General features: G+C 38.1%; 2 protein-coding genes and 1 long non-coding RNA gene across 7 annotated transcripts in view; 1 reads left to right on the top strand and 2 right to left on the bottom strand.

Annotated features, from left to right (window-relative positions):
• Ptprz1 (protein tyrosine phosphatase receptor type Z1) overlaps positions 1 to 26,341 on the bottom strand; it is a 187,331-nt gene that overhangs the window by 17,316 nt on the left and 143,674 nt on the right. For 3 of the 5 annotated variants that reach the window (XM_052720825.1, XM_052720827.1, XM_052720828.1), the window contains 8 exons: positions 22,579 to 22,670; positions 15,895 to 15,980; positions 13,247 to 13,267; positions 12,959 to 13,055; positions 7,469 to 7,551; positions 5,926 to 6,060; positions 4,595 to 4,729; positions 1,651 to 1,814 (listed from right to left, as the gene is read on the bottom strand). In XM_052720825.1, coding sequence (XP_052576785.1) covers positions 1,651 to 1,814; positions 4,595 to 4,729; positions 5,926 to 6,060; positions 7,469 to 7,551; positions 12,959 to 13,055; positions 13,247 to 13,267; positions 15,895 to 15,980; positions 22,579 to 22,670 — 813 coding nt within the window. The remainder of the gene's footprint in view (positions 1 to 1,650; positions 1,815 to 4,594; positions 4,730 to 5,925; positions 6,061 to 7,468; positions 7,552 to 12,958; positions 13,056 to 13,246; positions 13,268 to 15,894; positions 15,981 to 22,578; positions 22,671 to 26,341) is intronic. The other 2 variants (XM_052720826.1, XM_052720829.1) reach the window with 1 other exon arrangement.
• Positions 9,414 to 12,946, top strand: LOC128098595 (proline-rich nuclear receptor coactivator 2-like). Its single transcript, XM_052719889.1, has 2 exons — positions 9,414 to 9,488; positions 10,712 to 12,946. The coding sequence occupies exons 1-2, from the start codon at positions 9,414 to 9,416 to the stop codon at positions 11,147 to 11,149; spliced, it is 513 nt and encodes a 170-aa protein (XP_052575849.1). The 3' UTR covers positions 11,150 to 12,946.
• On the bottom strand, positions 13,823 to 15,887 carry LOC128099134 (uncharacterized). Its single transcript, XR_008214438.1, has 2 exons — positions 15,363 to 15,887; positions 13,823 to 15,171 (listed from the first exon to the last, which is right to left on the bottom strand). It is a non-coding gene; the product is annotated as an uncharacterized LOC128099134 (long non-coding RNA).

The following is a 26,341-nucleotide window of genomic DNA, read 5'->3' as shown; positions in this document are numbered from 1 at the left end:
GGCAGAAGCAGGTGGATCTCTGTGAGTTCGAGGTCATCCAGGTCTACCAAGTGAGTTCTCCAGAACAGCCAGGGCTGCACAGAGAAACCCTGTCTCAAAAAAAAAAAAAAAAAAAAAAAAAAAAAAAAAAAAAAAAACAAACAAAAAAAAAAAACCAGTAAATAAATAAATAGATGAAAATAAAGATAAATAAATAAATAAAGATAAATAAATACATAAAATTATAAACTGTATGGCAGTTTGGGGTAGTGCTTTAAAACAAATACGTTTACTTTTCAGTTTGCTTCTGCTGGAGGTCAAACCGCACGGCAGCCTGGCTGTTTCTGTGGGATGTTTTAAAAATGGTTCCAACAGCTATTGTTGACTGCCTGTTACACAATGAAATGCCATGCATCGGGGTACAATGAGTAATAGACATTTAGTTAGAGAGACGAGGAAGCGCGAGCTTCAGCAAACTCTGAAAGGCAAAGGTCCCCGGGTCCAGGTAGTCATGTTTGCAAAGGTTTCGACACTAACGAGAAAAAGAGAATTCGATGGGGCTTTCAGCTGAAAATTTCATTTCAGCGAGACTGCAAGGAATAAAGCACAGCTCCTGTCATTTCTAAAGGGCCATTATTGCCCACCTTCTTCAAAGCCTCTGTCTGAGGCACAGAGCTCAGGCAGGGCTTCTTTTCAACCGTCCCCACAAGTACTACGGTGAGAATTAGCGCTTGTTCTGCCCGATAGTCGGGTCCTTGTCCCTTTGCTGAGAGACAATCCCTGACCTTCAGAAGCTGGTTTTCTTGCATTCTCTGGTTTCCCCCAGTTTATTGTCAAGCTACCAGATTAAAAACCGTCAGGATCAACCTCTCCAACTTTATCTGAGAATAAGACCAAGTAGGTGATTAGAATGTGTCGGATGAGCTGTGTATCAAAGGCAAGCAGTCGCTTCTGTGAAAACACTGACTCTACGCAAATACTTGGTGGAAAAACGAGAGCGATTTTGGCAGTTATGAAGCTGGCCACACTTGGTCAGTATTAGCTGCGATTATTTTAACTGCAAAACATTAGAGTGTCTTATCCAGTACAAACTGTTCTCCCCCACCCCCACCCCCGCCCAATGGTGTTATTTCCATTTATCGGTCTCCTCTTGAAAATCCTTGTTCCTGGACAACAGTGAACTGCTAATAGAGTCAACGTGACTTTCAAGAAGCTGGGGAAACAAGAAAGGGATTTGGGGGGGCCAAGGTATTTAAAAAAACAGTGCCAGGTTTATTTTGCTAAATTTCTTCTAGTTGAGTGCCTTGCTTTCTCTGATATAAACCTGGCATGATAACTCTACAACAGATTAAGTCAGGACAGGGATGATATTTCAAGCAGTTTCATCCTATGGTGTTGTGTGTTGCTAATGGATGTTTAAGAACAAAACAGTGCTGTCCCCGTCTCACACAGCGAATAAGCTGAAATCCAATTCAGACAGACCTGCACCTGCTGCTCTGACATTTTCAGCCTTCCACTTGTTCTTACTGGTCAATGCTATGAGGATGGGAAAATAATTTCACTTCCCCTGTTGCATGAAATGGTTTCTAGTCTGGCCAACGTTGATCCTCAAGTCCCCTTGTGTCAGTGCAAGCAGTTCTGGGAGCTTAGCAGCACATCTCTGAGACTCACCTGCAGTGGACGACAACTGGTCCCACTGCATGGCGCTTGGCCTGGGCAGCTTTTCTCACGAAGGTCAGCACCGGCAGTGAGTACTCTGGAACACCCATGTCAGGCCACTGAGTGTAATGATACTGTGTGACTAGGCGCCCACTGGATCTTCCTTTCTGAGAGCCCTGGAAGAGTTCAGACAGCTGATAGCAGCAAATAAGAATTATGTGTATCTATGGTGTACAGCATAAATATATCTTGAAGCATGGATACATTGTGGGGTGGCAAGATTAAGCTAATTAGCATACATATTACCTCATATACTTAGTTTTTGGTGGGAATATATATATGTATGCATCAAACTGATGATACATACATCAATTATTTTACTTTAGAATTTATTTTAATGGACAGATATGAGTTATGAATATTTATGATGTACAGCATAAACATCTTTTTAACTTTGGATACATGTGAATCACTGAAGCCAATTAACATACGCATTATTTCACAAACTTTTTGATGAGCACACTTAAATCTACCCTAAGAATGTTTTCAGTCTGTAATACATCATTGTAAATTATAATTACAGCAGATCTCTTGGCTGCTCTCTTCTTGCACCCCTTGGTCAACACCACTCTAGTTCTCTATACTCATCCTGGCAGCTAACATACACTCATACACACATACATTTATGTTATTTGTGACAGCCAACTTTACATGCCCACTTAGTTAGGCTATAGTAGGCAGTTCTCATCAGTGTGAAAGATTGTGAAAGTCTCTGATTTTTATAGATGTGGCTAAAATTTAAATTCATAGATTGGGTAAAGCAGCTCATCTGCCATGATGTGAGTGAGATTGACCCAATAAATTGAGGATTTAAAAGCAAAGTCAGGTTTCCTGAAGAAGAGATGCTGCTCAAGCCTGTAACACAAAAACCCAACTGGAATATCAGCCTGAAGTCTTGATGATTTGGGCTCTAACCTGGACAACTTTTATCTAAATTTCCAGGCTCTCATTCTAGCCCACAGATTTCATACTTGGACATTTCCAAAATCACACAAGTCAATCTAAAACCAAAAAAAATCATCTAACTAAACATATTAATCCATTCATGCTCACCCATTCACCAACCCATTGTTAACCATCTATCTATTTATCCCTATTATCTATCTGTCTGTCTGTCTGTCTGTCCGTCCGTCCATCCATCCATTCATCCATCATCAATCCATCTATCTATCTATCTATCTATCTATCTATCTATCTATCTATCTATCTATTCATTGTTCCTATTTGTCCTGTTACTTGTGTAAAATCTCAAGTAACATATTGTTTCTTTGGGTATTTCTTGTTTCACTTATTTTAGTTTCTACCCATTTTAGGTAGGTGGTGGCATTATATCAGAGCTATACTGTGGAAGTTTCTACATAAGACAGGAATTATTTTTCACCTACCAATCTACTGCAATCAGTGGCACCATGGCTGTTTGGTTCTAATGGAGTAGCTGATGCTTAGTTATATGGAAGAAATCATTGGGATTAAGATGTCACTGTGTTAAGAGCTTTTTGTACCTTTAATTATCCAGATTTAACTCTAATGTGGTTTTATCACTATGGTAGCTAATCTAGGTTGTTAATTTGACACAACTGGGAAGAAAGAACTCCAAATGAGGAATTTCCTTCACAGGACTGTCCTGTGGGCATGTCTATAGGGCAGTTTCTTGATTGCTAATTGATGTAGGAGGGCTAAACTACTGTAGGCAGTGCCACTCATGGGCAGGTGGGCCTAGGCTGTACAAGAAAGCAGGCTGAGCAAGCAAGTGGGAGTAAGCCCGTAAGCAGTATTCCTCCATGGTTTCTGCTCCAGTTCCTGCTTTCACTTGCATTGACAAGAAGCATACTAAACCTTTTCTTTTCCACGCTGATTTTGGTCAGTGTTTTATCACAACGACAAGAGTCCAGCAAGGACAATCACACATTTGTTTAAACAAAGGTTGAATACATCAAACAACTGATGATACATACATCAATTATTTTACTTTAGAATTTAATGGACAGATAGGAGTTATGAATATTTATAATTTACAGCATAAACATCTTTTAACTTTGGATACATGTGGATCACTAAATGAAGCCAACTAACAATGCATTATTTCACAAACTTTTTGGTGAGAACACTTAAATCTACTCTAAGAATATTTTCAGTCTGTAATACATCATTGAAAATTATAATTACAGCAGATCTCTTGACTGTTCTCTTCTTGCACCCTTCGGTCAACACCACTCTAGTTCTCTATACTCATCCTGGCAGCTACCATTCTACTCTCTACCTCTGTAAGTCTAACTTTCCTTGAGTCCACATATAAAAATGATCATGCCACATTTGCCTTTCTGTTTCTGCCTTATGTCACTTAACATACTGTCTCCAAGGTTCAAATAAATTGTTCAAAATGACAGTTACTATTATTTATTAGGGCTGAATAATATGTCATTGTGAATATATGCTCCAAATTTTCTTTATCAGTTCATGTGTTGGTGGTATATACCCATGATTTATAACTTACTAGACAGTTTTTATGTCAACTTTATACAAGCTAGAGTCACTATGGAAGAAGGAACATCGATTGAGAAAATGCCCCCACCACACTGGTCTATGGACAAGACCTGTGGTGCATTTTCCTTTCTGATGATTGATGTGGGAGGACCCAGCTCACTGTGGGCAGTACCACCCCTGGGCTGGTGGTTCTAGGTGCTACAAGAAAACAGGCTGAGGAAGCCATGAGAGGGAAGATAATATGCAGCTTTCCTCCATGGCCTCTGCATCAGGCTCCTGCCTTGAGTTCCTGCTCTGTCTTCCTTCAGTGATGGACTGTTGCCTGGAGTCAAAAGCTGAAATAAAACCTTTCTTCACCAAGTTGCTTTTGGTCGTGGTGTTTTATCACCTATAGAAATCCTAAAACACTTACCTTTTTTATCTTTGTGTTTCTTAGGGTGAAATTCCTCACAGTATAATAAGCAAGCACCTGAACATTCTTTTGGTTGACCAGGAAACTTCCATATTCTTCACTACCATCAGTAGGCCAGTACTGGTCACATTTTCTCTATAAAAGAAAAACATAAATATGTAATTTTCCAGTTTCAAATATCCAATGTGCATATCACTCTTGAAATAAGTAAAGATTTGGGACAGTGACATGAACAGACTCTTTATTATTATTATTGTGTATTCTTTTAAATTGACTATTTATTACAAATATTGTATATTCTTTTATGCCTATGAGTGTTTTTCATGTACAGCTATGCACCACTTGTGTGAATTGTGCCCACAAAGGCCAGAAAATGGCACTGGGTGGCCTGAACTGAAGTTACAGATAGTTGTGAGCTTCCATATGGGTTCTGGGACTCAAACCTGGGTCCTCTGGAAGAGCAGCTGGCACATTCATTTCTCCAGTCCCATTAATGAACTCTTACACTTTTTAACTATTGTCTCTTTTTTTCCTAAGTGTTGACAAATCCATTGTAGATGATCCAGAGATAGAATCACAAATCTGAAAGAAATCTCAGGTGATCTAGTCCCATGTTCCCTATTTCAGACAAGGGAAGTAAACAAGGGAGCACTGAATTACTATAGGCTCAGCACGCAAATCTAGGTTCAACAAATTGAAACCTACGTTGCCCTTCATTGGTTTTCATGAGTTCAACTTACTTTTCCTTACATCATTAAGAATGCATTGAAGAAGTAGGTAACTTTATTCCTAATGATAAAACATTTTGATTGATAATGTCAACAGTTTTCTTTGAGTTGTCATGATACTAGAATGAATACTACGGGGCTGGGGAGCTGGTTCAGCAGTTAAGAGCAATTGTTGCTCTTCCAGAGGACCTGGATTCAATTCCTAGCAACCACATAGCAACTCACAAATTGTAATACCAGCATCTGGGGATTCAATGTCTTCTTCTGGCCTCCACAGGCACCAGGCATGTGTGCACAGATGTACACACAGGCAAAACACCCATACATATAAGATAAAAATAATTAGGAAGAATATCAATTATCTTTCATAATTTTTGTTGCTTTCTAATAATGACTGTATCAGAAATTAGAAGCAGCTGAGAATGATTTCATAGCCCTGGAGGTAGAGGTAGAGGGGATTAGGAAATCAAGATCAACTTCATAGAGAGTTTGCAATTAGCCTGGGTTATACAAAACCCTGTCTTAGAAAACAAAACAAAATAAAATTATCTAACAAAAGCACCCCTCACTGATATGGGGGGTGTCTGACAGATGACTACGTACTCTTCCTTTCTCCACAAGGTTTGTTATCATAACGATGACTTCCACATTATGTTCCCATATCATTCTCCAGAAGTCTTCTGCTGTGGACTTCAGTGGACCCTGGGCAGCAATGTAAGCCTTTGGTCTGTTGTACCCCTGAAGAAACAAATCACAAGTATATCTTGTTACCTGAATTACACACTTGTTTCAAACTGGGGAATCTAAGGTCAACACCCCTTTTCAACATTAGAAAACTACACAAAGAACTTGTAGAACAATGGTAGCACTAGGACGGTTAGTAATTTCCCTTCAGCTTTCATTTTTGTAAAACTTAATGAGTTCTCTTGAGAAAACCATAGACTTGCATCTCTGCACTGGAGGCATTTGGTCCAAAACTATTTACTATGCTTAAAGTCTAGTCCTTAATTGTGTTATTTTGAAATGTTTTTCATGCAATAAGGCTCAGTTGTCTATAGTTAAGAAAGTGCTAGAATTATGACCTCTTTCTTCTCCTTGGGGACATTGAGCCTGGCTAATCATTGCCAGATGTCTCTTAAGAAGCAAGCAGTGTTGTACTGATGCTTTGCAGACACAGCTCTAATCTATCATCTGGACAAAATGGAAGCATCAGTCCTGACTTGGTGATGAGGAAACTGAAGCTCAGAGGAGTTAAGTGACTTCCCAGTGTCATTGCTAGTCAGTGGCAGAGCTGGAATTCCAAGCAGTTAAATGACTTCCCAGTATCACTACTAGTCAGTGACAGAGCTGGAATTCCAAGCAGTTAAGTGACTTCCCAGTCTCATTGCTAGTCAGTGGCAGAGTTGGAATTCCAAGCAGTTATACCTCCCAAGCTCACGTCCTTTTAATGCATAAATGGCTTCCCCTGGAAGCAGGAAGTGGATGCTTATAATGAATACACTCTACAGGTAGAAACTCACTTCTCTGAACTCAGTGTTGAAAGTAGCATTAACATGAAGACTGCTAGACTGTGAAACTAGAGCCAGGGAAATAACAGAGTTCTGCTGACATTCAGTTGACCACATTGGGGAAGTTAAGTAAGTTCTGGCATTATCTACCATTCCGAAGAATGCAACAAAGCTGATGTCATAAGTTTGCTTAAAATCATTGAGGCTGAATATTGTCTTCCCAATATCATTTGCCTGTTGTTTAGTACTATCATGGGGAATTTTCAGTTTAGATTTATTGATCATCTGTGATACATATAACATTGTGCCAGGAACTATGAGAAAATTCACACTAAGTACTAGACCTATACCTTTACACTTATGGAGTTATCAGTCTATCTTAATATCTATATATTCTGCCTGGAATGTATGTTTTAGCCCGAATTCCCTCCCTCTTACAAAATAACGTAAGGAGAACAACAGTATTATTTAATCTAAAGTCCTGTAGCCACAGGCTCTCCTACAATTTATTCAGTTTGTTTGCATTTTCATTACATCAGAAAACATTTATTACACAATGGTATATGTATACCATTGTGGCATAAAAAAATTCAGGGCTTTATGAAATTTCCATACAGTTTTAAGTCAAATATGCTTACGTCAACATAATTGGCATTGATGTAGTCTGTCACTTTTCCGTCTTTTTCAGCAAGTTGTGTAAGCTTAACCCTGCTATGATCATCTGGAACAACAACAAAAAAGAATACATTTCACTAAAGAACAGACTTCTCTTCATAAGAAAGGTCTTCTATATTTGCACCATAATTTTAAAATTAAACTCAACAGAAAATATACTTTAGTAAGTGTGGGCCATACTGATTGGATGAATGTAACAAAGACAAATGGACAAGAATCTCAGATTTACGAGTTTCTCATGCAGTGAGGCTAGAATATCCAGAAAGTGATGTCCACGTGCTAAAAGGGAGGTACCAGTGCCAAGAGAAATGTGAGGTAGAAACTATATTGATGTAAGGAAGTGGTTCTCAACCTGTGGGTCACACTCCCATAGGGTCGCATATCAGATATTTACATTATGATTCATAACAGTAGCAAAATTACAGTTATGAAGTAGCAACGGAGTAATTTTATGGTTGGGGGTCACCACAACATGAAGAACTGTATTGAAGGGTCGCAGTATTAGGAAGTTTGAGCACCACCGGCATAAGGCAATAACCAAAGTTTTCAAAGAGGCTGGAATCTGAAGCTGGCGTCTTAGATGGATTTTAAACAGTGGTCTAGAGACTAGGAACAGGGGCATGCTACGTGGGAGAAGAGTGAAGGAAGCTTCACAGAGCTGAGGAAGAGTGGCAGCAGACACTGAACAGGAAGCTGGAAGAGGAAGAGGCAGCAGTGAGGGAAGCAGAGGGATCCCTGGGAGTTTCTGGGAAGGGTTTGAAACAAGGACAAGGAAGTAAATGCTGATCAAATGGTAGCAATTCCATGAAGACACCTGACACCAATCTTCTCCGACAGTAGCAGGCTACATGAGTACAAACACATGCAAATAGATTTGTGGCTCCTGAAAGATGAGTCTGGATGCCAGACTGACCTGTTTCAATATTCTGTTCCTAACACATTTTTCTAAATTGTTTTTTTCTTCATTTCCAAACTAGAGCTGTTAGTACCTGTTTTTCCAGGTTGTTAAAGCAGGAAAAAAATTAATACTGTTTACAATGCTAAGGAAATAACAGGTGTTCAACAAATGTCAATCTCTGTTCCTTTTTAATGTAACCAGGATAACTGTCTCAGGGGAAGAAACAAATCTGTAGTAGAATCCTCTGCTAAAAAGCAAATACTTGCATGAGTCCCTTAGAAAGGAAGACAACATCTATGCCAACTACCAAAGAGAACATAATAATTAAAGGGAGGGACATACAGACCTGTAGGCTAGACTTGAACCAGAATGTAAGGGACCTTGTGGTTAGGATGCATGTGGTTAGGAAGCCATCCAACTCTCACAGGAGAAAGGACAGAGGTTTTTACACTTTTTCCCCCTTAGAGGGAGGAAGGAACATGAAGCCAGATTTCAAGATATGGAGAAGATACTCTGCAGGCTACCAAAAGAGAAACATACACCAACCCAGTCATAAAGTCTTCTATCTACAATGCTGCCCTGCCTTTCAAAATACACTACGGCAATGGTGGCACAAAGCTGTGGGAGCAACCAATCAATGTCTGAATTGACCTAACGTCCACTCCATGAGATGGCCCCCATACCAGACACTGCTTAGATGATTAAAAACCAGAGACTAGATAGCCCAGAGACCTACAGTAAAATCAAGTTCTACTGGTCTTTAAAAAAAAAAGAATTAGTGATAAAATGACTCCTAGTGATATTCTGCTGTATTCACAGATCAGTGCCCTATTCAGTCATCATGAAAGAAACTTCTTCCTGCAGCAGATGGGGAGAAATACAGAGATCAACCCCTCACAGGGTCAAACATCACAGACACAGGAAAAGAGACATCTCCATCAAATCCTTCCCTTTAGTGCTCAAGGAATCCCATGGAAGAAGAGGTAGAAAGAGCATAAGAGCCAGAGGGGATGGAGGACACCAGGGGAACACATCCCTCTGAATCAACCAAGCAAAGCTCTTATGAACTCACAGGGACTGAAGCGGCAAGCACTGGGCTTTCACAGATTTGAATCAGGTCCTCTGAGCACATATTATGGCTTTCAGTCTAGTGTTTTTATAGGACTCCTGAGTATGAACGAGTGGGTTTCTGACTCTTGTGCTTTCTATTGGTCTCTTTTCCTTCTATTGGTTTGCCTTGTGCAATTTCTTTCTTTTTTTCTATTATTAATCTTTATTAATATTTATCTATTCATTTTACATCAACCACAGATCCCCCTCCTCCCTTTTCCCGCCTCTCAGCCTTCCCCCACAACCCACCCCCTATTCCCACCTCCCCCAAGTCAAGGTCTCCCAGGGGGAGTCAGCAGGGCCTGGTACATTCAGCTGAGACAGATCCAAGTCCCTGCCCCTGCACCAAGGCTGCAGCAAGGTATTACACCTTAGGCACTGGGCTCCAAAAAGCCTGCTCATGCACCAGGGACCCGTCCCGATTCCCCATGGGACTAGATTAGGCCTTGTGCAAATTGAATGTCATGGTTTTTGCTTTACCTTATTCTGTTTTATTTTGTTATGTTTTGTTCTTACCTCTTAGAAGTCTTTTTTTTTTTAAAGATTTATTTATTTATTATGTATACAGCATGTATGACTGCAGGCCAGAAGAGGGCGCCAGATCTCATCACAGATGGTTGTGAGCTACCATGTGGTTGCTGGGAATTGAACTCAGGACCTCTGGAAGAGCAGTCAGTGCTCTTAACCTCTGAGCCATCTCTCCAGCCCAGCCTGTTATTTTCTAATGAGAGACAGAGAGTGGATCTGAACGGGAGTGAAGATGGGAGGAACAAGTGCTATAACAAGAGTGAAGAAAGATGGAGATAGAAGGAAGATAGAGACAAAACCGTGCATTTTGTCAGTGAAGGCAGGAGAAGGTTGGTCGAAGACGGAACTGTGATGTGTGACTCGCTCCTGGGCAGTGTTTGATCCGTGCATCGTTTCTCCCTGGGAAGGGAGAGAGGTTTGGGGATCGAGAGGGAGTCGTCGGCCGCCGCTGCCAACTCGAAGTCGCTAGGACTTCTCTCAAACTTGTGTGCTGAGAAGACTCGATGTTGGTCTCAGCGCCTAGGCTGAAATCAGCAGATTGGCTCATGAAAACTTATGTATTGAGACAACGGAAAGGATCTAGCGGGAAGCAACATCTCTTATCCTGGGCTTGGCAGCAAGGAAGAGGACGAGGAGTGGAGATCCTGCAGTCTGAAAAGCAGACTGAAAGGTGACAAAGAAGCTGAAGGTGGGAGGTAGGGAGAGGTATAACACTCCAGCCCCTCAATCTAGAAATGTTAGTAAGAACCAACAACAGTACAACAGACAGAAGACGAAGAACCAGAAGTCCCAGATGAAGATCGTCCAAAAGAAAAAAGAAAGAGGACAAGGGTATGCTCCATCGGCAGCTGCATGGCAGGCCATGCAGAATGGGGGAAAGAACAAGAGCCTTTCTAACAACCCAAATTGGAATGCTAGCTTATCAAGACCGAGCTTGCTTTTTAAGTCTCAAGTTAACCACAACTATGCTGGAGCCAAATTTAGTGAACCACCATCACCAAGTGTTCTTCCCAAGCCACCAAGCCACTGGGTTCCTGTTTCATTGAACCCTTCAGATAAGGAAATAATGACATTTCAACTTAAAACCCTACTTAAAGTACAGGTTTAAAATCTTAAATTCTGTGATATTCATACGTAGCCATCAGTTGATTTGACTTTAGGGAATTTTTATAAAAGTTCTAGTTTACAAGTATAAGCAGACATTTGATTTATGTCCTGTGTGCACTATATTATAATAGTGTAGGGATAGTTTAACTAATTCTACTTGGTAGTTTTGCTAGCTAAATTCAAGCTTAGATTTCGCGAACAGTAATCAGCTTTATCATCTAGCAGGAAAACAGGGGAAAAAAATCAGATAATAAGCATTTAGCTAAGATATACAAAGACTCCAAACAAGGTGCATAGTTCAGTTAAATGTTCTAGGGACACCCAGACCATAACATCATGGGCATCTTATAAAATAGCTGCATCTTAAGTTGTACAGTGTAAATCTGTAAAGGGCAATTGGAGCTTATTAGAATGAGGCCAAGTAGACAGCCTAAAATTTCTTAAATCCAGTGGATAGGCATTTATACACCAAATCTTTTCCAAAAACAAATAGTGAATAGCTTTCAAATAACGTTTTTATTCACTAGCATCTTCCACAGCTCCTGAGGTGATCTGGCCTCGAGCCTACAAAGCTTGCTTGAAGCAGGGAGTTAGTTGTGTGGGTGAAAATTAAATACATAGGGAAGAAAAGAGCCATGTAAATATATGTAATGAGTTTGTAGCATATGTAAAGTTTTCCTGGCCTTTATTCTACAAAAAGAGACTTTTTGTAGTGTGAATTTGCTGAATATAAGACCATGAACCGTTTTTTATACTATGGCCTAATTTTAAAGGTCTCCAGTTTTTAAAAATTGCCCTTGTGCTTAAGAGCCAGTGCATCGATGTAACTGATGTGATTGTGACCCATACAAAGTAAATTTATTGTATTGAGTTTTAATAATGAAAGGTTTTAAGCTGTAATTGCATTTCCTGTTTTTAAAAAGAGATGTAAGATGCAGCATAAGATTCTCTCCCTGACCTTTTTAAACCCAAAGACTCATTTTGGCTTTATCAAATCCTGCAAGTAGCTGATGATTAAGTGTGACCCAGGATTATTTATGCAAAGTAATCTTTAGCACGTTTAACCCCAAGAGCAAGTTACTTTTCAGTGCTTATAAGCAAAGTAGCCAATTTGTATTTCCTCAATTAAGTTCAGATCAGATACCGCCCAAATCAAATACTGAGTATCCTAAAGGACAAGTTCATAAAATTATGATCTGATTTTGAAGCATGAAATTCAGAAATAAAACTTTTTTCCTCCCCCCCACCCTCCACCCCCAAAATAAAGAAAGACATAAAACCGCGTTAAGGATGGAAGAGTCAATGCTGCTCAAGGATGAGGGGAAATGCAGGTAAGAAAACGTCAGAGGGAGGAATGAAAAGAGTATCTTTAGCAGATCCCTTGCCAAACCCAGGAAGAATTCCAAGAAAGGGTGAAAGCAAGTGCAGGTAGGAGCAGAAAGACGAAGTCAAGAGAAGCTCAGCAGGTTCATAACTTCATTAAGAGCAAGTGGATCCTAAGAAGTCAGACTGTAGACTACAAACAATGGCTGAAACCTCAGTTAGAGAAATACAGTCTATGGGGCTTGAGGAAAGGACTGGATTAAAACTGGAGCTCCTTGTGTATGAAGGAAACCCATGGCATGGATGGCAGCATGTGCTGATGTGACCTTAGTGTAATGCTAGTATTAGCAGGCAGAAAATTCTCTCCCTGATCACACAGGCCTTGTAACACCCCCACTGAGGTCCATCGGCAAATGACGTGAGGATATCAGTCAAAACGGGACAGCACTGATGACGTTGCAGTCAGCTGAGTAAAGAACGTACTTACAAGCTACAATATTGACGTATCTGTTCTTGTGCTTGTTGTCTGGATGATTGGAGCTGTCTGCTGTAATACCTAAGTCAACAGTACAGCTCTGCACTTCCTGGAAAAAAGTGGCATGTATAACATTTTAACATGAATTTTTTCAAAACAAGTGCCTTTAAATATATGGGAGACAAAACAAATAAAATAGTCTAGCAAGAAAAATGTATACATATATACATATACATGTACATATTTATATGTTACAACTACTTCTTGGCTAAAAGAAAATGCAGTGAAATAATGCCTTACCTGGTAAAACTCTTTCAGTGTCTAATGAGGAAATGAATGCCAAAAAAGTAAAGAAATCAAATTCCACAGCACACGACAAATGAGAAAAGAAAGTGTTCATATTAGGTTTACAATGGAAAACTATGATCATGCAATAAATACATTTGTCACATACTAAACACAACAGAATGTTTCAAACAGTTGCATGTAAATCAAAATGCCTAATAATTTGGAATCTAATTATGCAAATGAAAAAAACAACATGTTTAAATGGGGATGTGGGTGTAATATGATGAGTATTGAGAATGCAAATAACAACAATATATCCCATAGCCCATTTTGTCATAATAATTGGATTTGCTAATGTACAAATATAGTTTGAATTGACCTCAATAGCACTATTTGAAACTCTGAATTAGTGATAAATTTTTTGAGTTATTTTATGGAATAAATAGCTTCCTATTAGGTGGTTTATAAAAGATTTAGGGTTGTCAAAACATTAAATAATCCCAGAAGAGTTTAAATCACAGACACTGTCATTTTGAAACAAAACTTTGAAAAGCTTTGTATAGATTTAACTAGTAGAGCAGTTTTAAAAAAACTTCAATAGGCACAGATAAAGTTTGGCTACCTTTCTATTAAAATGGATTAAAGATTTTTCCAGAATTATTTCCTATCTAAACACATCAGTTTAGAATTTATAAATATATAGAACTGAGATAATAAAATGAAAGTCTTCTAATTGTTGAGAAAATATAACCCAAATATGAATCTAACCCCCACTATAAAAGTACCTAAAGGCCATTCAGACATTCTGAATGACTAAAAATGACCTAATATAAGAACCACTTAAAAGGCATAGCATTATTGGTTATTAAGCTAACTATTAAGTTAGTTAAAAGTTTTCTTAAATCAGACCGAGTGAAAAGCAATGGGATTAAGAGAAAAGTTTGAGTACAAGTATGGTTATTATATTAAATTATTATGGACTATTGAATAATTTCAGGATGGCTTGACAGGTGTGAATCAACAACTAGCCTTTAGACAAACGCTGTCACCAACTTTAACTATAAATCATTTATTTTTTGCTTAGGGTTTGCTTTTGTACATGTGGAAAGTCAGAACCATCTTTTGCCCATTTTTCCCTGATGAGTTAAAGCTCTATATGATGGTAACCTGATGGTTTCTGCCAGTGGATGGAGCAGGTGACTTAAACATCACATTTAACATGGAAGCAATACTATACTCCCAGTAACCTCGCATAGTGAGAAAGCAAATCTGACGCTTTAAACATGAGACTCTTTATCCTATACCACATTTCACTTCCATTCTTTTGAAAGCTTTCTAATCTGTCTTCGTTCCCTTCCCTAACTATGTCTTGACTGGCAGGACTCCTGGGAAGTCTTGTTGGGTGTGAGAAGTTGTTAGGTATGCAGAGAGCAGATCAAAGGACAACCAATCCTGTTATCAGGGCCAGAGCTCCATACCTTTAAAGAGAGAGTTCTAAGGAGTGTTGGGGAGGTGGTGAGTGAGGAAGAGATATAAAGGCAATATAGAGTGTGGTGCTTCTTAACTGGGGTGACAGGGTGCCTAGGAGTGGGGGCTCACAACTGCTTACTTGATGCTAAGGTTATTGGAAAGGATATGAGATTTCATACCACAAACTTGGGTTTGAATTCCAGCTTTGCTATTTATCAGTTGTTGATGTCTACAAAGTTTGATTGAATCAATTGTATGAGCCCATATAATAAAACACAACTCCTAGAGTTGAATGAAGGTTGACTATGAAGGCCCTGGTTAGAAACCTGTAACCCTCAGAAATGGCAACTCCTAGTATGTGTGGTCCTTCTTGTTTAACCAGGGACTCATGAATGACTCCTTATTTTGAGAAGTATGCTTAAGAGATAGGTCAGTGGGCCTGATACACTTGCAGTAAATTTCTTCACCTCGGCCGGGCGGTGGTGGCGCACGCCTTTAATCCCAGCACTCGGGAGGCAGAGCCAGGCGGATCTCTGTGAGTTCGAGGCCAGCCTGGTCTCCAAAGCGAGTTCCAGGAAAGGCGCAAAGCTACACAGAGAAACCCTGTCTCGAAAAACCAAAAAAAAAAAAAAAAAAAAAAAAAAAAAAATTTCTTCACCTCTTCTAAAAGTACTTAACAGTGCCACTAGAAATGTTTTCATTGATTACAAAGTTTGAATGATTTTAGAAATATGTTTTCTTGGAAAGTGGATGTGATTTTATTTGCAATGTTTCTGAGTTTGTGTTGATGTAGATGTCATACTTACAGTTAAGGATTTGTATTCAGTTTTGCTAAGAATCATCAAGTTTAGTTTAGTATGATTTATGTAATTTTGAAAATGAAAATGAATCATTGTTACTAATTTAGGTATTAAGAAAAGGATGTTAGCAACCTGTACTTAGTGGGAAAGGATTCACATTTATGTTTGTTTCTTCTACTAGCCACGCTTGCTTTTAAAACAGAAAGCCAATTTTCTAAGTTATTTAGTAACTAAAACACACTTCCTAAGCACATATGCAATTATGGAACCAATATCATATTTTTTCTAGAAATGCATTTTCAATGTCTTTACATCATGAAGTAGCTTCCTGCTTAATCTTTGAAATTTACTACATTTGATATTATTAAAACAGACACATTGAAATCATACCTCAAATTCCTCAGTGAACCCATTACTTGCATGTAAGTCTGCAACATGTTTTGGAAAGTGCTTTATTGGAATTGCTCCAATATCATCTGAGTAAATAAAAAGAAAAAAAACCAAACACATTAGAAAGAATAACAGTAGAAATTGCTGTTTCTTCCATTTATAAGGTATCATCTAAAATAATTTCAAAATTCAACCATGATAATCCTAACTAAATTGCAAGCTACAATGACCAACTTTACATATACTTATTATAGAATTAGATTTGATTAAAAATTTCTTTTTCTTATATACTCTAAATGGAAACTAATTTCTTTTCAATGTTAGTTTACAAATAACATTAAAAACCATACTACTTACCAATGTATTCATCTTATTTTAGACAATTTTGTTTAATATGAGTAAAGATTGTATGTAAATTCTGACAAAAAAGATGCAGAAATAATATATTATTTTACTTATTTATTTTTATTTATGGTTTCAGTACATGAAAGCTGGCCTTAAGCTTGTTATATTGTGCTGGCTGGATTTAAAATTGCCATTGTCCTGCCTCAGTCTTCCAAGGGTGGAATTTGAGGTATTGTACCACAACCCCCAGCTATATTTTCAACATATTATAGTACAATTACAGTTGTACAAAGTTACATAGTTCAATATCTTATAATCAATAATTATATGTTTGTACTTGAAAATATTTCTTCCTTCCCTCTATATGTAACAAAAAGCATGTATATGAAGAGTATTCACCAATGATAAAGTAACTGATAATTTAAAAATCTTTGGAATTTTAATCTGTAAAGTTTCAAGGATATTAACTTGAAAATACATCACATAAATAAGTTGTGGATTTGTTAAAAATTATTTGTGAAAGAGCTAAATTATTTTAAGTAATCCTGTATTTTCCTTTCCTTTCTCAGAAAGATTTTCTGAGATTAAATATAGTAGCTGACAGTATACGATTTTTTTTTCCTCTAACAAGGGAACATCAAACACATTTCACTAGATAGTTATTTACATTAACAGATGTTCAATATTTAGCCCTTCTAAAAATTTTAAGCTTCATTTACTAAGAATTTCTTGATTAAAAAAATTGGACTCCATCTGTTCTCCCTCGTAGATGAGTGGACCTGAATACTAACATTGAATTAGCCAGCAAAGCTTGAGAAGCACCTGTGTGTCATTTCACTCTGACACCCCTAGGAAGATCTTGCTTGCAAGTAGCATGTATAATTAGTTAAGGAAACAAAGGATTTCTCACACCTAAGTCATTAGTTCCTATAAAAGTCCTTCAGACCCACAGGTCCTCCACGCCCAGCCAGCCCGGCCCTACAGGCACACCCAAGTACTTTGGTCTACAAGTGGGACTAGAATATTTTCACTTTCTCATTTCACATGAAGAGTAAATACTCAGATGATCAAGAGTGAATGTTCCTGAGTAAGTGAGAGGAGTCGCCTCTGGCTACAGCTCTTCTGACATTCATAAAGCAGGGTTTGGGAATTCTTTGACAAGTGCTAGATTTTAAATGACTGTGTCTTATTGATGATTACTTACCGTGCAGAACTCTGGCTAATACTAGAGCTTATCTGAATGCCCACAATAATGGGGGTATGCATAGGAGATGTTTGGAAGCAAAGGGAATCACAATTCTATAGACAACTGAGAACTTTCAGTCTCAAGATGCTAAAAGTGTTAAAGAGCTAATGCTGTACTGAGGTAAGTTTGGTCTTAATATCCGCTAGAAGAACAGAAGGCAATTTCTATGTGTAGAAAGAACAAAATATAATAGCGTATATGCATGTTAGTGTAAAGACAAAATGTAAAGAGAACAATTCTTTTTTAAAATTTTGATAATGGGATCTCAGCAAATAAAACCATGCAGAACCTAGGTCTCTGGCAGCAATTTTTAAAACAAGACTTGTAGCTGGGCAGTGGTGGCGCTTGGGAGGCAGAGGCAGAGGCAGGAGGATTTCTGTGAGTTCAAGGTTAGCCTGGTCTACAAAGCAAGTTCCAGGACAGCCAGAGCTACATGGAGAAACCCTATCTTGAAAAGCCAAACCAAACCAAAGTAAACCAACCAACCAAACCAAACAAAAACAAATACCAACCAACCAAGCAAACAAACAAACACAGAAACACAACTTATATAAGATGACCACATCGAAGCCTCTTTTCTTGCTCTGGTTTAAACTTTGTCATCGTCTTGTCTTTTATCTGCTTGTACTTCTTCCTCAGCCCAAATATTTCTTTAAAAAAATACAAATCCCCTTTCTTTCTTTTTTAAAAATAACTTTTTTTGAGATTATAATATAATTACATAATTTCCTCCTTTTAAAGCCTTCCATGTATACTCCTTTCAAATTTATGACCTTTCTTTAATTGTTTTTGTTGTTGTTGTGTGTTTGTGTTCTTAAACACATAAATACAACTTGTCCAGAATGTATAGTTTTTGTATTTGTATTTGTGTGTGTGTATATATATATATATATATATATGTATATATATATATATATAGTATTGTGTATATATATATATGCGTATGTGTGTGTACAAATAGTATACAATAGTATAGCATATATAGTATTTGTATATATATATATGTGTTTGTGTATGTGCATGTATACACACACACACACACACACACACACACACACACACACACACGCACGCACGCACATATGTATGTTTTCAGGGTTGACTACTGGTAGGATAATGTGCTTCCCTAGGGGAGACAATTTTCCAGGTTTCAACATTTCTTAGTTGCTTGTACTTCTTTTTGTAGGGCTGAGGCCCCATGAGCCTCCCATCATCCATGTTAGCATGTCTATTGTTGTTGCCCTTGTACGAGCATGCTTAAGCATTCATGTTGGTGAGACTCTTGGGTGTAGCTTGACATTTCTTGGAGACACAGTCTCACAACAAACTTCCTGTTCCTCTGGCTCTTACACTCTTTCTACCACCTCTTACACAATGATCCCTAAGTCTTTGGTGCCAGAATCGTGTTGTAGACCTATCAGTTTGAACTGGGCTCACAACTCGGCATTTTGACAAGTTGTGATTTTCTTTAATGGTCCTTCTGCTGCAAAGAGAAATTTTTTGATGGGGGTGAGGATTGCATTCATCTGGCTAGACTCTGGAGAAAGATGTGTCCCCTTTTTCTTATCCCTTTGCATTCTGAGAAGTTATAATGTATAATATGATCACATAAGTGGCTGTGATTTTGCCTACAGGGAAAACTCTAGAGTCAGGAAGTATTTGCATCAAAATGATCCTACTTTTTGAATGTTGTTGTCCATGTAAATCCTGATAAAACAGACAATGTTCTCTTAAATATTCAGTCTTTCAAATAATGGAAACCTTCAAACAACTGTACATTCTAGATATTCCTGCCCCCTTTAGTACTACCACCACTGTTTTATGGGGTTTATTTGTTTGTTTTTTGGCGTTGGGGCTTATGTGTACCCTGATATTAAGGAACTTTTTTTTCACATAAACACATATGATCAGAGAGGATCTGTCCTGGTAAATTTTATGTCAACTAGACACAAGCTAGAGTCATTGGGAAGAGAGAGACCTGAGCACTGGGAAAATGTTTCCCTGACTTTATGCAGTGATAACTATTGCCTGGAAGTGTAAGATGAGATTTAGATTTGTTTGTTTGTTTGTTTGCTTTTCTTAATAGGGTTTCTCAGTGTAGCCCTGGCTGTCCTGGAACTAGCTCTGTAGACCAGTCTGGCCTCGAACTCATGAATCTTCCTGCCTCTGCCTCCTGAGTACTGGGGGATTAAAGGCATGTGTCACCACCACCCAGCTTGGAAGTGTAAGATGAAATAAACCTCTACCTTCACAAGCTGCTTTTGGTCATAGTGTTTCATCACTGCAATGGAAACCTCAACTAAAAAAGAAATTGGTTCATGAGACTGCTATGACAGATGTGACCAAGTTTTGGGGAGGCTTGGGAAGAGCTTTGGAACTTTGGGCTAGAAGAGCTATTGAGTGTTCAGAGCTTAATGAGGTGTTGTGGGAACTTGGATGGTCATGCTGAGAGCAGTTTAGACAGTGGAGGCCTAGCTTGTGAAGTTTCAGAGGGAAATTTGAGAATGCCTTAAAGAATGTTTAATATTTTGAATTAAGAATCTGTAGTTCTGGTCATCTCAGGTTGGAACACTGGCTGTGATTAAGAAGAGACTGGTATCACTAAGGCAAATATCTTCTGGTAAGTGTTTCCTTGGGTCAACAGACAGAAGTTGTAGTTCAGATTCAAGGCAGGAATCTGTAGGCAGGAACTGAAGAAGGCTGTATTTTTGCTGGCATCCCAACCTGGTAATATGTAAGAGTATCCTAGGTGGTACTGGTTTTGAAGAAATGAAGGAATCATGAAGAGAATTTGAGGCTTGTCACTTTGAGGGGCCAGATGAAGGTGTAGCCTCAATTGCATTGAAATCCTAAGGATTGAAAAGGTCATGAAGAGAAGCCAAGGCTTGGTAGCATATGGTAGGGTCAGAGTTCCTGAAAAGAGCCCAGGAGAGGCTACAGGTGAAGGTGTAGCCCAGGTATAGCAGAGACCCTAGCACTGTGGAGATGCCATTACCATGAGATGACCTCCAAGGACAGCATCTGGTGTGGAGAAGAGCCATCCTGAACCTTCAAGACAAGTTGCACATCCTGTGGATGGCAGAGCCAGAGAAGTGGAGCTACCTAGGTCCTTTGGAGCCCAGAAGAGCATGAGTCCCAGAAGTCTGACACTGAGCTTTATATTGTTAGACTTTAGTTTTACCTTGATCTGATTCTGTGTCCTGACTCTTCCTTTCTGAAATGAGAAGAATGTAACTCCTATTTTTAATTTTCCAGGAGCCCATAGTTATAAGTCTTCAGAATTTTAGAGCTATTTTGGGTATCAAAAGAGAGGCTTTGAACTTTTAAACTTCAAAGAGTAGTGTGTAACAATCTTTGTACACACTAAGTATGTATCACTCTCATTGGTTAATAAAGAGCTGACTAGCCTATAGCTGGGCAGGAAGAGATTGGGCAGGAGAGTCAGACTAGAAGGACACTGGGAAGAAGAAGGGTGGAGTCTGAGGAGTTTTGAGCCAGATGCCATGAGACGCAGATTGAGCAGGATGGGAAATACATACATGAGGTAAATGAGTCTTGGGGCAGCAAATAGATGAATAGAAATAGGTTAATTTAAGTTACAAGAGCTAGCTGAAAATAAGCCTAAGCTATCACCTGAGCATTTATAATTAATATTAAGTCTTTGTGTGGTTATTTGGGAATTGACTGGCAGGATGAAAAACTCCACCTACAAAAGAGAGACAGAACTTTTAAAGTGTTTGTCTGAGCTTTTAAAGACTGTGGAAATTTTAAAAGTTGGAATGTCTAATATTGTCATTAATAAATATAATATATATTAATATGAACATGACATCTTAGAGACAACAAGAAAAGAAATGTTATGGTTTGATAGTTACATCTTTGTATGTCAAGTTGAAAAGGGGGCAATTGGCCTGGTTAGTTTTATGGTATTTGACTCAAACTAGAGTTACTTGGGAAGTGGAACTCTAGATTGAGAAAATGCCTCCCTAAGATTAGACAAGTCTGTTGGTCATTTTCTTGATTAATGATTGAAGTGAGAGAGCCCAGCCCACTGTGGGTGGTGCCAACCTTGTGTAGGTGGGTCTGAGTTGTATAAGAAAACAGGCTGAGAAATCCGTGAAGAGTAAGCTTGTAAGTGAGGTTGTTCCATGGCCTCCGGTTCAGTTCTTGCCTTCACATTCCTGCCTTGAGTTCTTGCTCTGACCTGAGCATTGTGAGATGAATTAAACCCTTTCCTTCCCAAGTTGCTTTTGGTCATGGTGTTTTATCATAACAATAGAAACGCTGGCTACTACAGGAACTAAATTTTAGCCTTATTTTTGTTTTTTTCTCCTGTCCACATTTCTTTCTTTCAGTTAGTCTGACCATTTTTGCTTAGGTTTCCTCTACAGTAATGTAAATGAGTGAAAGCATTATTGTAATTATTTTTTGTCTACTTGCCACAAATGTGTCACCTGGGATGACAAAACTTCAGCTGAGGAATTGCCTCCATCAGACTGTCCTTTGGGTGTGTCTATTGGCTATTTTTCTAAACTAATCATCGATCTGAGAGAACCCACCCCACTATGGGTAGTACCACCCCTAAGCAGATGGTCCTGGGTTATACGAAAAAGCAAAATGAGCAAGCCATGGAGAGCAAGTCAGGGAGTGGCATTCTTCCATGTTCTCTGTTCCAATCTTGCCTCCAGGTTACTGAGTTGGATAATATCATGACTTCCCTCAGTGATGAACTATAAACTGTAAGCTGAAATACCACCCCCCAAGTTGTTTTCTGTCATAGTTTTTAATCCCAACAACAGAAACCCAACTAGGATAATTATTTTTAATTAATATTAATTGTTAATAATGTTTTTCTACATATTATACCAGAACAATTATAAATTATTTTGACATATAATCCATTTGAAATGAATGAGAACAGTATATAAGACCAGGAGCCTGACACATGATATAACACTTATCTTAGTAACACAAATATTTCCTCATCTGCATTATAGATATTTGCAAACTAGTCCACGAAAGGCCAACCTTCCCACATCATTGTTTTCATTCAGTATAAACCAGCTACTCATAATCACACTCTAAGTCATTACCTGAAATTGGAAAGATGGGTGTTGGTGGTGTAGATATTACTCGAGGGGATGTATTGTCTTCTAAATAAAAGTGTGCAGTCTGGAAGCATTTTCTAGAAAGAAAGAAAGAACACATAAGAGGATGACATCTAAGCTTCTTGAAAATTATGATGGAAATTTCTAGATTACAACAAAAGTGGACGCATGACCAGAAGAATAACTATTGAATCCACATCTCTTTTCATAAGGCAGAAATACTAAAGAATTGCATGTCATCTGAGTTTATCTCACTTTTACCAACACCAGATGCGGAAGAGTGGGAAGGTACCTGACAAGCTGAAAGCAGAGGTAGCAGTTGAAGGGGCATTGGGTACTAAATGGTACTCTGCAGATGCAGGAAACATCAGTGTCTTAGGTATTCTCCTATATTGGCATATACCTTGGTGTCTGGCCAACTTGGCGGGACATGGGTTGAAAGTAAAGGAAGTCCCTATAGTACATTCTTTAAACCATGTTCTCTGGAACATATTCAGCGGGTATGAAAAGCTACGTCTATGTAGAAATGAAATTCCTTTATGGCATCATTTTGAGGAATAAAGAAAGCAGCTTTTACTATACAATAATGCAGCAGTGATGAAACTTAAGGATAATGAACACAGAAGCAAAACCAGAGGTGATTTTCTTTCTGACAGATGCTAGTGCTGTTGATGAGCATTTGAAGAATGAATATATTTAGAATCAATGACAATTGTGACCTACAATGTCACCTGCATCTATTTTCATTCAGATAGTAAGAGTAACATCTGGTGAGAGCACACTACAAAGTACCGAGCAGAGTTAAGACGCAACTGCTGCTATAGACAATAAAGCAAGCCATCCCTTCATTTAAGAAATTTAGGTAATTAAAACTGCTAATGATTCTTTTTTGATGTGTGTTATTTTATTGAAATTACTCACTAATACTTGAGTTTCAACAGAAATATCTCTCTAAAGGAAAATGTTAATATTATTTTCCATTTTAAAGCTTCAATCTACATATTGTTTATCCTAATGAGCTTTAACATGACATTTGTTCTTACTCAGTGACCTCCTAAATCTAAGGATTTGTCTAGTAAATCAGTTCCCTGGATGCAGTTCTTGAATGGCCTCCCACAGTTATTAGAATCATATTGTTATCTTAGCAAGGTCTGAAAAGCCCTAGCTTCCACCAATCTTTGTCACTTCACTGCTGAAGACCCCTTCACCCAGCAGGCTTCAGCTCTCCCTGCTCTCTTTTTCTCTCAGAAAAACCCACACGTACCACTTTAGTATCTTGGGTATTACCCTCCCTCTCCCCACATGCCTCCTTCCCATTACTTTTGCATCATCCCAAATGCTACAACCTCTGAGGGCTCCGGATATCTCTGTCACTATTCTCCCTTTGCTTGGTCTGTGGCGCATGTCACTATGAAAAATGTAAATCCTCCTCTACTTAGGATGGGACTACATCTAGATAAACTCTAGCTGCAAATGCATTAAATACACACCCAACCCATCACATGCCATGACTTAGCAAAATAGTACAAGGTAGAGTGTTGGTTATTTGCTTCTGTGATAATGTTACTGGAAATTTTTAGTTATTGTTACTGCCCAGCAACTCAAGAGACTAGTAAACTTCATATGGCCAGAAAAATCAAAGTCAAAATTTAAAGTACAGTTTCTACTGAATGTGAACTCCTTTGGTAGTATGGTAAAGACAAAAAAGGTTGAGTCATCTTAAGCTAGGAACCTTCCATTATTTGTGCACTCATTTGTATGTTTTTACATTTATAGTTAGTCTCCTTCACCCAAATATAAGCCAATCATTCAAAATAATTAATTACTACAACATTGTTCATAAAAGGCATCATGTTATAGGTACCTTAAGATACTTTTTCAATGAATGTAGTATAAAATTGTGTATTTATAACTTATTTTGTAACTTTACTGTCAAGAGAAAAAAAACCCATAAAGCAACAATGTTCATAACAAGGCACAGCACTTGGCTCTGAGAGTGTAAGACCTTGAAAATCACACCTGAGAGAACAGTAGAGCATCTTCCAGAGACTGCAGTAGTCTAAGAAGATGAGTGGAGAAAGATCAAGTGTCAAAGGGGCCCTGACACCAATTTCATCTTGGAAAGCAGAGTCTGCAGTCACATGAGGAATGGGAAAGTTGGAAACAACCAGGCTCACAGTAAAGAAACTGTGTTAATGGTGGTCCACATGAGTGGCTCTGAAGCCACACTGAAGCAGGCTGTCTGACACTGGCATGGAGGTGATGGACTTGGAACATGCCTTCTGGAACTTCCTGCAATTCACAGCTGCAACATGAATGCTTTAGCAGCACCCCTGGTATTTAGTTAAGGTTCAGTTTGGGATTTTCAGTAACAAGGGGCTCAATGTCATGAATCATATTTAGTTGCTAAACATTTCTTTCTTCTACGAACTTAAAGCCCATTCTCCCATAAATATTGCCAAATGGTACAGGGAGTAGGTCTACTTGCAGTAATGTTGTACATACCTTTCTATTGGTATCTGTCTTCTTGGTAGATTTATCTACTGGATCTAGTTCATATTTTATATAGTTTTTAGATTATGCAACTCACAATGTTTTAATACCTAAACCTACTTATCCATGGTTCTTTCTTTTTCTGACTTTTCATTTGACATTTATTGTCTAATAATTTGTATATATAGCAGACAATTGAGCCTGCTTTGTTCTTGTCAATTAGTATTTCTCCTGCCTGCTTTAATCATGATTCTCCTTGGGACCTAAATGTCTTACTCATCAATAGGCCAGGCAAACATTGTCTTCTTTCATGACAGCTCAAAGACATTTGATCTGTGAAATAGCTTTCACTCCTAAGCAGATTCTAGAACCCCAGTTCCTTTATCCACTGCACCTGCCCCAAATTTTCATTTTTTATGTATCTATAAAAAATTGCTTTGAAAAAAGTAGCTATTGAATCCAAAAGTGGTCTTGCATTTCTGGGCACTGAAATATTTTATTTTAATTACTTTAAGTAATTGGTTTTTAGTGTAGTTATTTTATAACATACTTGTTCTTTGCCATATACTTACTACATTTTTAAAAAGATAGGTCTATGTTTTTTGATTTCACAGAAACCCAACTCTTAATACAGTGACAAGAAGAAAATGGTACTCAGTGTTTGTTGAATTAGATGGATTTGTAGTAATAAATAAATCCTCACAACTGTATGTTATTCAGATGCATGATAGATTCTGTTGTCTAACTAAGCCTTAAGTAAGACAATGTAGATTTTCAAAACATTTGAAAGGGACAGATGAAATACATATGTAAAAAAATAAATGGATAGATGGTTAAATAGATGGACAGAAGATAAGCTGGCAACTCTAGGAGAATGGGAAGAAGAAAACATTTAATATAAAAATGTAAATAAAAACATTGACCTTGTAATTTGCCATGTTGCTAATGTGTGTTAGAGCCATTGGGTTAATATCAATTCTGCTAACTTCAAAAACATAATGAAATCTTCACTAGGTTTTGAAGATAGGTGGCCCAATAATGATACTTGGCACTAATTTTCCTAAGACTCATAAATCATACCAAAAATCTTGTATGAGGAAGAATTAAAATTGTTTAGTCATTTAGGTATATTTTACATGGAAGATGACATTCTACTTGAAGTAGTATGATATTAGGAAGCCTACATTTGCTGTGGGATGTCCTGTATGCTGTGAATATATGTTGCTATGATTGATTGATAAATAAAATGCTGATT

The sequence above is a fragment of the Peromyscus californicus genome, unplaced genomic scaffold (assembly GCF_007827085.1).
Source record: "Peromyscus californicus insignis strain IS unplaced genomic scaffold, ASM782708v3 Scaffold_6__1_contigs__length_162567912, whole genome shotgun sequence".
In the NCBI taxonomy this organism is placed as follows: Eukaryota; Metazoa; Chordata; class Mammalia; order Rodentia; family Cricetidae; genus Peromyscus; species Peromyscus californicus.
The sequence above is the reverse complement of the archived record's forward strand: the minus strand, read 5'-3'. Positions and strand labels throughout refer to the sequence as shown.

Excerpts from the sequence above, each read along its gene's own strand:
- LOC128098595 (XM_052719889.1), top strand. The coding sequence starts at position 9,414 with ATGGAGGACACCAGGGGAACACATCCCTCTGAATCAACCAAGCAAAGC. Across the intron at positions 9,489-10,711 it reads AACTCACAGGGACTGAAGCG|GTGACAAAGAAGCTGAAGGT; the intron begins GCAAGCACTGGG and ends GCAGACTGAAAG.